General features: G+C 40.6%; 1 protein-coding gene across 1 annotated transcript; it reads right to left on the bottom strand.

Annotated features, from left to right (window-relative positions):
- Positions 1-470: 470 nt before the first annotated feature.
- On the bottom strand, positions 471-10,594 carry LOC128703139 (endoglucanase E-4). The gene is made up of 12 exons (XM_070103242.1): positions 10,428-10,594; positions 9,915-10,056; positions 9,717-9,812; positions 9,434-9,522; positions 8,744-8,837; positions 8,535-8,593; positions 4,450-4,568; positions 4,023-4,188; positions 2,639-2,803; positions 1,651-1,796; positions 1,262-1,361; positions 471-703 (listed from the first exon to the last, which is right to left on the bottom strand). Exons 1-12 carry the CDS (start codon positions 10,551-10,553, stop codon positions 596-598), a joined length of 1,410 nt encoding a protein of 469 aa, XP_069959343.1. The 5' UTR covers positions 10,554-10,594; the 3' UTR covers positions 471-595.
- Positions 10,595-13,129: the final 2,535 nt, after the last annotated feature.

Genomic DNA, 13,129 nt, shown 5'->3' with positions numbered 1-13,129 from the left:
CATACCTCTTGGTCGTTTCTTGAGATGTATGTATATATATATATATGCATGTGCGTGTCTGTGAAGTGTGACCAAATTGTAAGTAGGAGTAGCAAGATATCCCTGTTATCTAGCGTGTTTATGAGACAGAAAAAGAAACCAGCAATCCTACCATCATGCAAAACAGTTACAGGTTTCTGTTTCACAGTCATCTGGCAGGACGGTAGTACTTCCCTGGGTGGTTGCTGTGTGTGTGTGTGTGTGTTTGTGTGTACTCACCTATTTGTGCTTGCAGGGGTCGAGTCTTAGCTCCTGGCCCCGACGTGTGTGTGTGTGTGAGTGATAAGTATTATTAAATTCACGGAGAAGCATTAAACCCATATGGGATCACACATCGTCTGTTGTAAATCAAATTCAATCCAAGGGAGTGGATGTAGTGCGAGATGCATTTCAAAACATAAATGTGGATGAGAGATAAATAACAAAACAAATGGATACTCATGCTTTTATTACTTCTTTCTCAATTATATTGAATAAAAGAAACAAAATAAGGATGGTAGACAATCAAACTCGTAAGTCAGTTCACCAGGAGGAGTTGAATGTCAAATCGAGAAGCTTAGCTGAGTTCGACCAAAGCAGCCAGAGCTCCAGTGTAAGCAGCGTTGTAGTCGCAGGCTACCTCGTTGTGCTGGTAGTCCTGGCGATCGTCATTGTAGCTGCCATCCTAGGGTAGGAAAAACATATTATGCTGATGAACACTGTAGAAAGAGGTGATCCCTTTATTACGAGTGCCACACTATGTTTAATATCTGCTGTGTATTAGGGGGCTGTGTATAAGGACTTAGATGAGCTTCAGAATTTACTTACAAAATATCTAAAGAGTACCTATATCTCTACCTACATAGAGATTACCTGTTTTGTGGTTTCTGGTACCGAATGCAAAGGTAATTTGTGAGCGAAATTCTTTAAGGTGGTCTGTTTTACAGCAAACTCACTCAAACTCAACCAAATATAAATTTTATGAATGTTTAAGTGCTATCGTAATTTACTACGTCCGTGAGGGGCCTAGCTATTGATTCATACCGAGACACAATACACAAATAACCCGAACTAACCATACCACGGGTGGGGTTAGAACCCGTGATCAGAGAGTCTCAAAACTCAAGACCGCACACAGGAGAATGAAATTAAGGACGACGTATCGTCCAACTTGGACCATTAAATAATGAAACAAATGGCAGTAACTGGTATGAAGGTAATCACATAATTTTCCGTGACTAACCTGAGCTGGTCCACCAACAAGGGCGCCCCAGAGGGTTTGTGGGTTTGGTCCGGAGTTTGTGAGACCGTTGGAGCAGTCAGCTGGCCTGTCGGGGCACGAGCTGAGAGAGAGTAAACTCATTATAAAATCATCTTTATCGTATGTAAGGCAGTTAATGTTGATACTTGATCATCTGTATATTATGTTAGGCAGTTAATGTTGAAAATCATAGCTGATTGTTAGAAATAACTCGGCTTCAACTTTTAGCCTTTGAAAAAGTGTTATATTTTTTAGATTTAAAATATAACAAATAGCTGGTGATGAATGTCATTAAAGTGTAGATTGAATATTAACAAATGATAACGAAGAAATGTTTCATAAAAATAAATTTTTAGAGTGTATGTGTGTACCTGGAACGGTGGTGAGGTCTGGTAGGAGGGTTAACACCAAAGCCAACAACGAAGGATTGATATCTTGAGTTGTCTCCCAGGAGCTGACCTATCTGTCCCCTGGCCCACTGTTGGTTGGTTCCTGCGTCAATACCCAGCTTGGCCGCCTGTAATTTATAAATAAAAATATACTGCAAATACTTTTTTATTAAGATAAATTTCCCAATATTATGATCAGAACAATATAAAAATAGAAATAACTCACTTTCTCGGGGGTTATCTAAGGCAATTCACATATGTTACTAAGTATGATAATTTACGTAACAGTATTTATGTACCTGTACCTAAATAAAGTTAAGAATTGTAAAAAGTTATACAACACTTCTTCTTTCCCGTCCTGGTGCTACAATGCTTCACAGAATATTTCACTGTTTCCCAAAATCACGCAGTACAGATCCTCCAATGACAGCTTGGCAGCGTAGTAATATCTGAGTTAGGTACAGGTACACACAAGTACATTATCATACTTGCGTAAATTACCAAAGATAACACAAATGATAAGAATGATTGGTCACTGACAAGTGTTTAAATTGGTAATGCTTTAAGGTATCTTGTGGCAGCTTAATGATATAAGTTATGTGGTTAGAAATTTTAACATTGTTGCTTTAGTTCTCTCCAAACTAACGAGTTCCACTCCCATAGCTCGGTTGGCAACGCACTCCCCTCATTTGAGTGTCCAGGGTTCAATCCCAAGCATGGCTGGAAACGTTGGGCATGTTTCCTTACACCTGCTGAATCTGTCACCTAGCAGTCAATAGGTACGTGGGTGTGACTTGACTATTGGAGGTGGCATCCTAGAGGGCAAGAGTTGAACACAACAGTTTAAATAATACACTCCTCGATAACTCGGGTTTTCCTCGATGGTTAACCCCCGGGATTAAAATCCCAAGAAATTTGATCTTACTTTATCTTAATGAATATAATAATAGTGTTGTGATGGAACACTTACATAGAGGGCGATGAATGCAACATTAGCTGCGTGACGGTTGGAGCCCCAGGCGTCCAAGAATACCAAGCCTTCAGGCGTGTAAGGTGCTTGGTTCCTCACAAAGTTCAGGAACTGGTTCAAAGCATTTGTGTACTCGGATGATCCGTCCAACAGTACGAGGAGTGCCTGAAGGTGTTAGAGAACAGTACTCAGTTAAATAATAAAAACGCACAATTCCGTGACTACAACAAAACACAAATAACTCGTAGATGAATGGTTCAGAGAACCGACATGTTGATAAATTAGACACATACGCAACTCTTGGGTATCTTTATTGAGGAAACGTTTCGCCACACAGTGGCTTCATCAGTCCATACGAAGGAGAAAATTGAAGAACAGGAGGAGAATGAGGTAATCAGTCCCTCAACCTTGAGTCGATGTGTTCAGTCCATCAATCTTGAATAGAATACGGCATATCAGCGGAGAAGCAGCTTATAAACCGTATGGCAGGAGAGGTGCAGCAGTCATAGGTCGTGTCACATTTGTTCAATGTGGAAGTAGGTCGTGCCCAAGAATTAGGCAAGCGAAGAATTTCCTAAGTATTAAGATCCCAAGAAGTTGCAGTGTCTGACAGATTTGTAGATGAATGGTTCAGAGAACCGACATGTTGATAAATTAGACACATATGCAACTCTTGGGTATCTTTATTGAGGAAATGTTTCGCCACACAGTGGCTTCATCAGTCCATACGAAGGAGAAACTTGAAGAACAGGAGGAGAATGAGGTAATCAGTCCCTCAACCTTGAGTCGATGTGTTCAGTCCATCAATCTTGAATAGAATACGGCATATCAGCGGAGAAGCAGCTTATAAACCGTATGGCAGGAGAGGTGCAGCAGTCATAGGTCGTGTCACATTTGTTCAATGTGGCACGACCTACTTCCACATTGAACAAATGTGACACGACCTATGACTGCTGCACCTCTCCTGCCATACGGTTTATAAGCTGCTTCTCCGCTGATATGCCGTATTCTATTCAAGATTGATGGACTGAACACATCGACTCAAGGTTGAGGGACTGATTACCTCATTCTCCTCCTGTTCTTCAAGTTTCTCCTTCGTATGGACTGATGAAGCCACTGTGTGGCGAAACGTTTCCTCAATAAAGATACCCAAGAGTTGCATATGTGTCTAATTCATCAACAAATAACTCGCACATAGGAGAAAGAAGTTTATGACGACGTATCGGTCCAACTATTACCAGTGATAAGTCATACTGTGACTTGTCAGTGCTTCAAGCCTGACTGAAACCTTACCACAAGCTTCTTTATCCTATGTGCGGTTATTTGTCTTGCTCCAGTATTGTAAAAAAAAAATTAATATAATTTTAGATAAAGACAAGCTTACCTGTACTCCAGCTTTCTTGTCATCCCAACCAAATTGACTTGGAGTTCCAAGTAGGTTGAACTCACTGACATGTCCCTTGGCTCGGTCAAGGTAGGAGTTGTCTCCAGTTGCCCTTGCTAGCCACAGTGCGGCCCAGGCCAGCTCGTCACCATACCCACTCCACGAGCTGAAGATAAACATGGTTATATTGTCTCGTGTACTTATTACCTCTTGGTATTTACATAGTGTACATGCTCTTTGGCTCATATTACTGCTCTGGTCTGATGTACATGAACTAATGTTATTGGCCTGGTCTTGAGGGTAACCTACCCATGTTCATACATTTTATCCACCAATTAATGTTACTGGCCTGGTCTCGAGCATAACCTCACGCTTTTTATACATTCATCCGTCACGAGCAAATCATGATAAAATAAACAATACTTACTTGTAGAAGCTAGCGGCATCTGTGATAGCATTTGTGTAGATATCGCGGTGTTGGTCGGCGAATTCGTAAAGTTCCTTGGCTACGCTCAGGACTTGGGATGAGTAGGACGAGTCCGAACTCTGAAAATGTGAATAATTGAGGGAGGGTAGTTTTCACCATAAAAATGTGTATATAATTTCAGAGGAAACTATCAGTAGCGAAATAATTTAAATTGTGATACAGAAGAATAAGAAAGATGAATTCTTGTTGTTACCACAGGGATACATGTTAAAAATCACTGACACTCATAGAGGCTCCCAAAATATTTTTGTTCGCAAGTAATTGAAAATTACATTCTCCTCTCGCCTTAAACAGTATTTGTACAGGTAGGAAATCGCTTCTCTGTTCTCCAGGATGAATGTACTTCAGTGGCCAGTGAAGGTAAGGGTACTACTGCCCCTGCTAATGAAGGTAAGCGCATTCTTGTGGTTGGTGACTCTCAGGTAAGATATGTTGATCGTGCTTTTTGTAATAGGAATAAGAAGATGAGAGATAGAGTGTGCTTCCCTGGAGCTGGTGTTGGGGACATTGTCAACAGACTGGATAATATCATGTCAGGTAATGGGAACAAGCCCATTATCTGTCTCAGTGCTGGTGGAAATGATATTGGGAAGGGTAGGAGAGAAGAGCTGCTAGATAAGTACAGGTCAGCTATAGATTTCATTAAGTCTAAGGGAGGGATCCCAATCATATGTAGCATCTTGCCTAGAAGGGGAGTAGGAAATGAATGGTTGTCTAGGGCAATTGGTGTAAATTGCTGGCTAGACAGATACTGCAAGGAACTTGCAATCCCATTCATTGACAACTGGAACAACTTTTATGGCAAACATGATATGTATGCAAGGGATGGGGTTCATCTCTCTGGGGCAGGGGTGGTAGCACTTGCAGACTCGATTGAGAAGGCCATTGGTGAAATGCCTATGATTTTAAACTGATGGAAGATAGAGGTATGGGTGTGTGTGGGAAACAAGCAGGTTGCAACACTAGGGTTGGAAACAGTAAATGTATAAAAGGCATTCAGCATGAAGTTATAAATAAAGACAATAGAACAGGTCAGCAAACAAAGGGGGACAGCAGAGGGCAGCAAGGGACTAGCTCCCTTAAGGTTTACTATACTAATAGCAGGAGTGTTAGAAATAAGATAGATGAGCTAAGATTAATTGCAAGTGCAGGAAACATAGACATTATTGCTATAACAGAGACCTGGCTCAATCTGAAAGATAGAGAGATGCCCTCTGAATGTCACATACAAGGCTATAAATTATTCCACACTGACAGGGTCAACAGGAAAGGTGGTGGAGTAGCGATGTATGTCAGAGACAATTTAAATTGTTGTGTTAGACAAGATATTAAATTAGAAGCGTCAGCCACTGAATCTGTTTGGTTACAGCTTCTCGAGGGCCGAGAAAAACTAATTTTGGGTGTGATTTATCTGATTGGTCAAAAGAGAGGCATATATAGGCAAATCAAAAGAGGAGAGGGGCAATTAAGAAATCGATATATTCAGTTAAAGAGAGAAATAAAAAAGGGAATTAGAAAAGCAAATAGAGATTATGAGGTTAAAGTTGCAAGAGAATCGAAGACTAACCCAAAAGGATTCTTTCAGGTATACAGAAGTAAGATCAGGGACAAGATAGGCCCACTCAAAAGTTCCTCGGGTCAGCTCACTGACAGTGATAAGGAAATGTGTAGAATTTTTAACACATACTTCCTCTCAGTTTTTACACAGGAGGATACCAGCGATATTCCAGTAATGATAAATTATGTAGAACAGGACGATAATAAACTGTGCACTATTAGGGTCACAAGTGACATGGTCCTTAGGCAAATAGATAAATTAAAACCTAACAAATCCCCAGGCCCTGATGAACTGTATGCAAGGGTTCTAAAGGAATGTAAAGAGGAGCTTAGCACACCTTTGGCTAATCTTTTCAACATATCACTACAAACTGGCATGGTGCCAGATAAGTGGAAAATGGCAAATGTGATACCTATTTTCAAAACAGGTGACAGGTCCTTAGCTTCGAACTATAGACCAATAAGCCTAACCTCCATAGTGGGAAAATTTATGGAATCAATAATTGCCGAGGCAGTTCGTAGCCACCTTGAAAAGCATAAATTAATCAACGAATCTCAGCATGGTTTTACAAAGGGGCGTTCCTGCCTTACGAATTTATTAACTTTTTTCACTAAGGTATTTGAGGAGGCAGATCATGGTAATGAATATGATATTGTGTATATGGACTTCAGTAAGGCTTTTGACAGGGTCCCACATCAGAGACTATTGAGGAAAATTAAAGCACATGGAATAGGAGGAGAAATTTTTTCCTGGATAGAGGCATGGTTGACAAATAGGCAGCAGAGAGTTTGCATAAATGGGGAGAAATCAGAGTGGGGAAGCGTCACGAGCGGTGTTCCACAGGGGTCAGTGTTGGGCCCCCTGCTGTTCACAATCTACATAAACGACATAGATGAGGGCATAAAGAGCGACATCGGCAAGTTTGCCGATGACACCAAAATAGGCCGTCGAATTCATTCTGACGAGGACATTCGAGCACTCCAGGAAGATTTGAATAGACTGATGCAGTGGTCGGAGAAGTGGCAGATGCAGTTTAATATAGACAAATGCAAAGTTCTAAATGTTGGACAGGACAATAACCATGCCACATATAAACTAAATAATGTAGATCTTAATATTACGGATTGCGAAAAAGATTTAGGAGTTCTGGTTAGCAGTAATCTGAAACCAAGACAACAGTGCATAAGTGTTCGCAATAAAGCTAATAGAATCCTTGGCTTCATATCAAGAAGCATAAATAATAGGAGTCCTCAGGTTGTTCTTCAACTCTATACATCCTTGGTTAGGCCTCATTTAGATTATGCTGCACAGTTTTGGTCACCGTATTACAGAATGGATATAAATTCTCTGGAAAATGTACAAAGGAGGATGACAAAGATGATCCCATGTATCAGAAACCTTCCCTATGAGGATAGACTAAGGGCCCTGAAACTGCACTCTCTAGAAAGACGTAGAATTAGGGGGGATATGATTGAGGTTTATAAGTGGAAGACAGGAATAAATAAAGGGGATGTAAATAGTGTGCTGAAAATATCTAGCCTAGACAGGACTCGCAGCAATGGTTTTAAGTTGGAAAAATTCAGATTCAGGAGGGATATAGGAAAGTACTGGTTTGGTAATAGAGTTGTGGATGAGTGGAACAAACTCCCAAGTACAGTTATAGAGGCCAGAACGTTGTGTAGCTTTAAAAATAGGTTGGATAAATACATGAGTAGATGTGGGTGGGTGTGAGTTGGACCTGATAGCTTGTGCTAACAGGTCGGTTGCCGTGTTCCTCCCTTAAGTCAATGACCTGACCTGACTAGGTTGGGTGCATTGGCTTAAGCCGGTAGGGACTTGGACCTGCCTCGCATGGGCCAGTAGGCCTTCTGCAGTGTTCCTTCGTTCTTATGTTCTTATGTTCTTATGTTCTTAACCCTCGTTCTACAGCCTGCTGACAGTTTTGAGACCACAAGACAGTGGATGAGGTGACAATACCAACCTCTTGAATGTGAAAGAATTCAACTAATATTTCAAGTGGTACAAGGCATTGATTAGAGGGGAGAGGAATCATCACACATACACGAAGTGACAAGATACTAATGAAATGGGACGATCCAAGAACACTGCGGTTAGGGTTTAACAATTATTTTCGATTCACATTCATTTCTAGACATTTAGCAGGATTCTTAGGGATAGTCCCTGATTCACTTTCAAGCATTTTAATACCAACTGAAGTGTTAAATTCAATTATGGTATGACTCGGGAAATCGTATTAACGCATTAGCCTGGAGTTTTAAGACTTGCCATATGTTCAAACCCCATCCGTTCCATCGCATGTTATCAATTATGGTGTCACTGATATTAGGAATGCCATTAGCGTTCATGTAGAACCACAAAAACCAACGACTGAGTTTAAGAACCATCAGCTGAAATTAAGAATTTGCTCTCACAAAGCATTATCACACGAATCATTATCTTATCTTACCTTGAAAACAATGGATGCTGCAGCCAGAGCAGCGGCTGTCTCACCGGCCAAGTCACTTCCTACAGGAGAGAGACAGTAACCAATCACTAGTGTTAAATCAGCATCAAGATTAATCAGTGTACATTTCAGGTCAGCAAATGCGAGTATAACAGAAAACAATAAATTGTTCTCAAATAAAGTCACATTAAGAACTTCTGAGAAGAACTAACCTGGACGTGATTGGTCAATCTTATAAGAAGGTCGAGACATGGTCATATCCTCAGGACGTCCCCAGTAAGCGTGATCTGTGTTCCCTTCGCCCACCTGAAGCCAGATCAATTGAGTTATTTACTGTAACTCGAGAATTGGTTAATAATGTGGGTTGTGGTTACATGGACTTATGAATTTTTATTACAGCTGTCAACTGTTTACATAATACAAACAACTAACTTGCTCCAAGAAATTGTCTGTCTATAAGCTAATTGTATTACTGACATTATTATAAACTAACTGTATATAGGGCTTTTCGGAAACCTTGTATCCACAATTATCCTTAAAGAATAAATTAAATTCTTGTTCAGTTAACAGCTAATTAACATCCGCATATCAAAGTCAAGTGTTGTTGTAGTTTTAACAAAAATCCCTAAGAGGAAAGTGGAAAATTTTTTTTGTACTTGCCAAAAACTGTTCTGTTGTTTTTACAGAAACATTTATTTCAGTAAAACTAATGCATATATTTGAAGAACGTGAGTATATGATACAACATCTCTCAGCAAGGGTGATGCTTTTATCTTTTAATGTTCTTAATTTGTCAGGGACAATAAAGTGAGGCAGGTCTTAGGCAAATGCCCCGTCAACCTCTGTACTAAACAAAACCATTCACTAATGTAAAAGAAATCACTGCAGAGTGAAATACACACCTGACCGTAGAATTCGTTAGTGGCAGTGTGAGCTTTGAGGAAGTAATCAGTGGCCCATTTGAGAGCAGCATGACCATATGATGTCTGCCCTGAGGGTGACAACATTATCGTAAGCTTCTCAAAATCCAGTCCAAAGGTAAAATAAGCTAGTATTCTACACTGCTGTTAATACATAAGTTATACAAACTAACTGAAGTCAGCTAAACTCTAGTGACTGTTTAGTCATCAGTTTAGTTGGTGGCAAACAAGAATTGGCAGAGTAAATATTCAGAACAAGACTTACCAGCTTTGCTGTGTCCATTTGCAAAGTCAATTTGCCCCCAAGCCAGCATGGTTGCCGTGAAAGCCATCGGGAATCCAAACTTCACATGATCACCAGCTGGAGACGAAAAAGCATGGGAATTATAATTGGCTTTTAAACATTAATGCCAGTGTATCTTCATTCCAAAATGTTTACCATAAAATGAATGTTTCTTCATACCATCGTAGTAGCCACCAGTCAGGTCATGACCCACATCAGAGCCATCATTAAGAGCTGAGTCGCCACGCCAAGTGACGCGCTGATCTCCAGGGAGCTTGCCTGACCGCTGAGCCTCGTAGAATACATACGACATGCACAGTGCCTGATTGTAGGAACAAAGATTTAATACATGCCCTGTAAAGACGGGACAAGAGATGTCGCAAATGGACAATGTAATGCTTTAAGTAAAAAATTAAAAAAGCACGTAAAGTGAAAGGCTAAAGATACAGTTATATGTGATTCGACATAAGCCAGAAGTTAGGATAGTCTTCCCTGATTACAATTTTTTAACTACTTAATGCATAGTACTTTTTATTTTTTAGAAAATGCTTAAAAGTTTTGTGAAGTTTTTATTGTTTCTATATTTAGTAATTTATATAGGAGAAAAGGTTATTAGCTTCTTGCTCCAGGCATTTTAGTCGCCTTTCTACGACATTCATGGTTTACAGAACACTATTTCACCAATATACTGACCTGGCTGTAGTCGTAGGGACTCATGCCAGTTGATGCACAAGGATTCGGTATGTCTGCTGACACTGTAGTTGAGTGCAGTAGGGCCAGGGCCCCCAGCAGGCAGGTCTTCAGCAGGATACCAGTCATGTTTGCAGTAAAGCGAGTGACTGTGGTACCAGAACATGACTACCCGACCCTTTATATACTCAGTTGATATCTGAAAATTCCCGTTCTGACGTACATACTCGTGCGTCACGAAAAGAAAATTTGACAGGCACATAATTTGAAGAAAACCATAAGGTGTATTTCCCATCAACGATATTCTCTTTACTTTCTCCCGTGTATCGTATGACAAGGTACAGCTATGAAATATGCATTCCGTCGTATGGTATATTTAACTCGTACTCACTTAACTGTACTCACCTAATTGTGGTTGCAGAGGTCGAGACTCAGCTCCTGGCCCCGTCTCGTCACTGATTGCTACTATTTTCTCTCTCTCTCTCTCTCTCTGCTTCCTGAGCTTTGTCATACCTCGTCTTTAAGCTATGTATGTATCCTGTGTATGGTGTATGTGTGTGTGTGTTTGTGTGTGTGAGTGTGTGTGTGCGTGTATGCAGTAGATTATTATATTACACAGATTTATTTGCTACTTTTGGTTATTGCACTATTGAGAAATTGCGGCACAATTTTATACAGCACTTTGAAAAATTAAATTTATACGGTTCCGTTTGTGGGCGTGGAAAAAATTTCCGCAGCTCAAGCTGCCACCTTGTTGTGGGTCAGCGGGGGAGACATCCCGCCATCCCCAACACACTCTCCACCACCATCCCAGCCTTCGTGAATATGTGTTCAGTTCCATTCTATCTTAAAAGGTAGCAGTGTTTGTGAATTTTTTGTTTGTATTTTAATTACCATATCTTGCATCTGCCAAGCAATCTTGTCATCCAGTAGGCATACCAGCATTGCTGAAAGTGGTAAAAAAAGGTATAAGTGTTTAAGTCTTTGAGTTAACAAAGAAAATAGAGATATTAGACAAGAGATAACCTATGACCGTAATGAAGCTTCACTTTGTGCAATTAAAAGAATGAGGTAAATATATGAGTTTATGTGATGAATAACTGACTGAGTTGATTGACTGGCTTACTTGACTGATTTACTTGACTGACTTACTTGACTGACTGATTTACTTGACTGACTGACTTAAAGTGAACCACGTTGTTTCCGCTTTGGTAAGCTTGCCTTTGATTGACCAATGAACCAAGGTACCGATTTAACAAAGGGTCCTTATTGATCGTTAAACCATTAGCACCCGGTTCGCTGGTTGGGAGGCAACTAGTGACATACTCTGATTAAAATGTAACATACTCTTTGCATGCCACATATTCACAGTGGAGACAGTGAGGCTGCCAGCAAACTGAGGGATTAGGGTGCATCAGCAAGTGCTGGACACACTGCATACAACCGAGGAGGTGAAACTGCTAGGTGAGCTATGGGGGCTCTGAGAGAGGGAGCAGATGCAATGTGTGTGCCACGTAAAATAATTTTCAAAAATTATATTGAAACAGGAAAACTGCCTGAGGTGTGGAAGACAGCAAACATAGTCCATTTTTATGAAAGGAAACAGACAGTACTAAAGCATAGACCCATGTTGCTGACATGTATAGTATATAAAGTTATGGAAAAGATTATCAGAAAAGTGGTAATGCACCTAGAAAGGGATGGGCTTATACACGAGCTAGCTTGGCTTCAGGAAAGGGAAATCCGGCATCACAAACCTACTGGAGTTCTACAATAAGGAAAAACAAGTAAAACAGGAGAGAGGGGATAGGTAGAATTCATATTCTTGGACTGTTAAAAGGCTTTCGACACAGTACCACAAGAGACTGGTGGAAAAGCTAGAGAAGGCAGGATTAGCAGGGAAATAGATCACAGAATACAACAACGTGCGTTCGTAAGTTAGAATGGGTACATGTGTCGTGCGGGGTTCCACAAGGGTCAGTCCTAGGTTTTTAGTATTTGTGAATGAAGTGACATAAGAGGCAGAAGAATACAAGTTGTCGAGGATCAGGCAAGCCTACTAGAAGATCTGGACAGGCTGAAAGCCTGGTCCAACAATTGGCTCCTGGAGTTTAACCCCAACAAGTGCAAGGTCATGAAATTTGGGAAAGGACAAAGAAGACTGCAAACGGAGTACAGCATAGAAGGTCAGAGGCTGCATAACTCACTCAAAGAAAAGGATCTTCGGGTGAGCATCATACCGAACACATCTCCTGAGGTGCACATTAACCAAATAACTGCTACAGCATATATGCGCCTGGAAAACATAAGAACAGCATTCGACATTTAACTTAAGGAGTCATTAAAGACAATGTACACCATGTACATGAGACCCATATCGGAGTATGCAGCATCAGTATGGAACCCACATTTGCTCAAACACGTCAAGAAGTGTTAGAGAAAGTGCAAAGGTTTGCAATGACACTAGTCCCGAAGCTAAGGGGTACACCCTACGACGAGGAATTAAGGGAAATTAGCCTGACGACACTGGAAGACAGGATGGATTGGAGGGATATGATAGCAACAGAAAATACCGAGAGGAATTGAGAAGGTAGACAGGGATAAAATGTTTCAGAGATGGGACACAGCAACAAGTTGCACAGATGGAAGATGAAAACTCGGATGAGTCAGAGATGTTAGGAAGCATTTCTTCAATCATAGTTCTC

The sequence above is a fragment of the Cherax quadricarinatus genome, chromosome 85 (assembly GCF_038502225.1).
Source record: "Cherax quadricarinatus isolate ZL_2023a chromosome 85, ASM3850222v1, whole genome shotgun sequence".
NCBI lineage: Eukaryota > Metazoa > Arthropoda > Malacostraca > Decapoda > Parastacidae > Cherax > Cherax quadricarinatus.
This window is presented reverse-complemented; position numbering and strand designations above follow the sequence as displayed.

Bases quoted from the DNA above. Each gene is read 5' to 3' on its own strand.
- LOC128703139 (XM_070103242.1), bottom strand. From the start codon at position 10,553: ATGACTGGTATCCTGCTGAAGACCTGCCTGCTGGGGGCCCTGGCCCTA. The intron at 8,838-9,433 runs GTGTGTATTTCA...ATCTGGCTTCAG, and splicing joins CTAACGAATTCTACGGTCAG to GTGGGCGAAGGGAACACAGA. The intron at 1,797-2,638 runs GTAAGTGTTCCA...TATAAATTACAG, and splicing joins TTGCATTCATCGCCCTCTAT to GCGGCCAAGCTGGGTATTGA.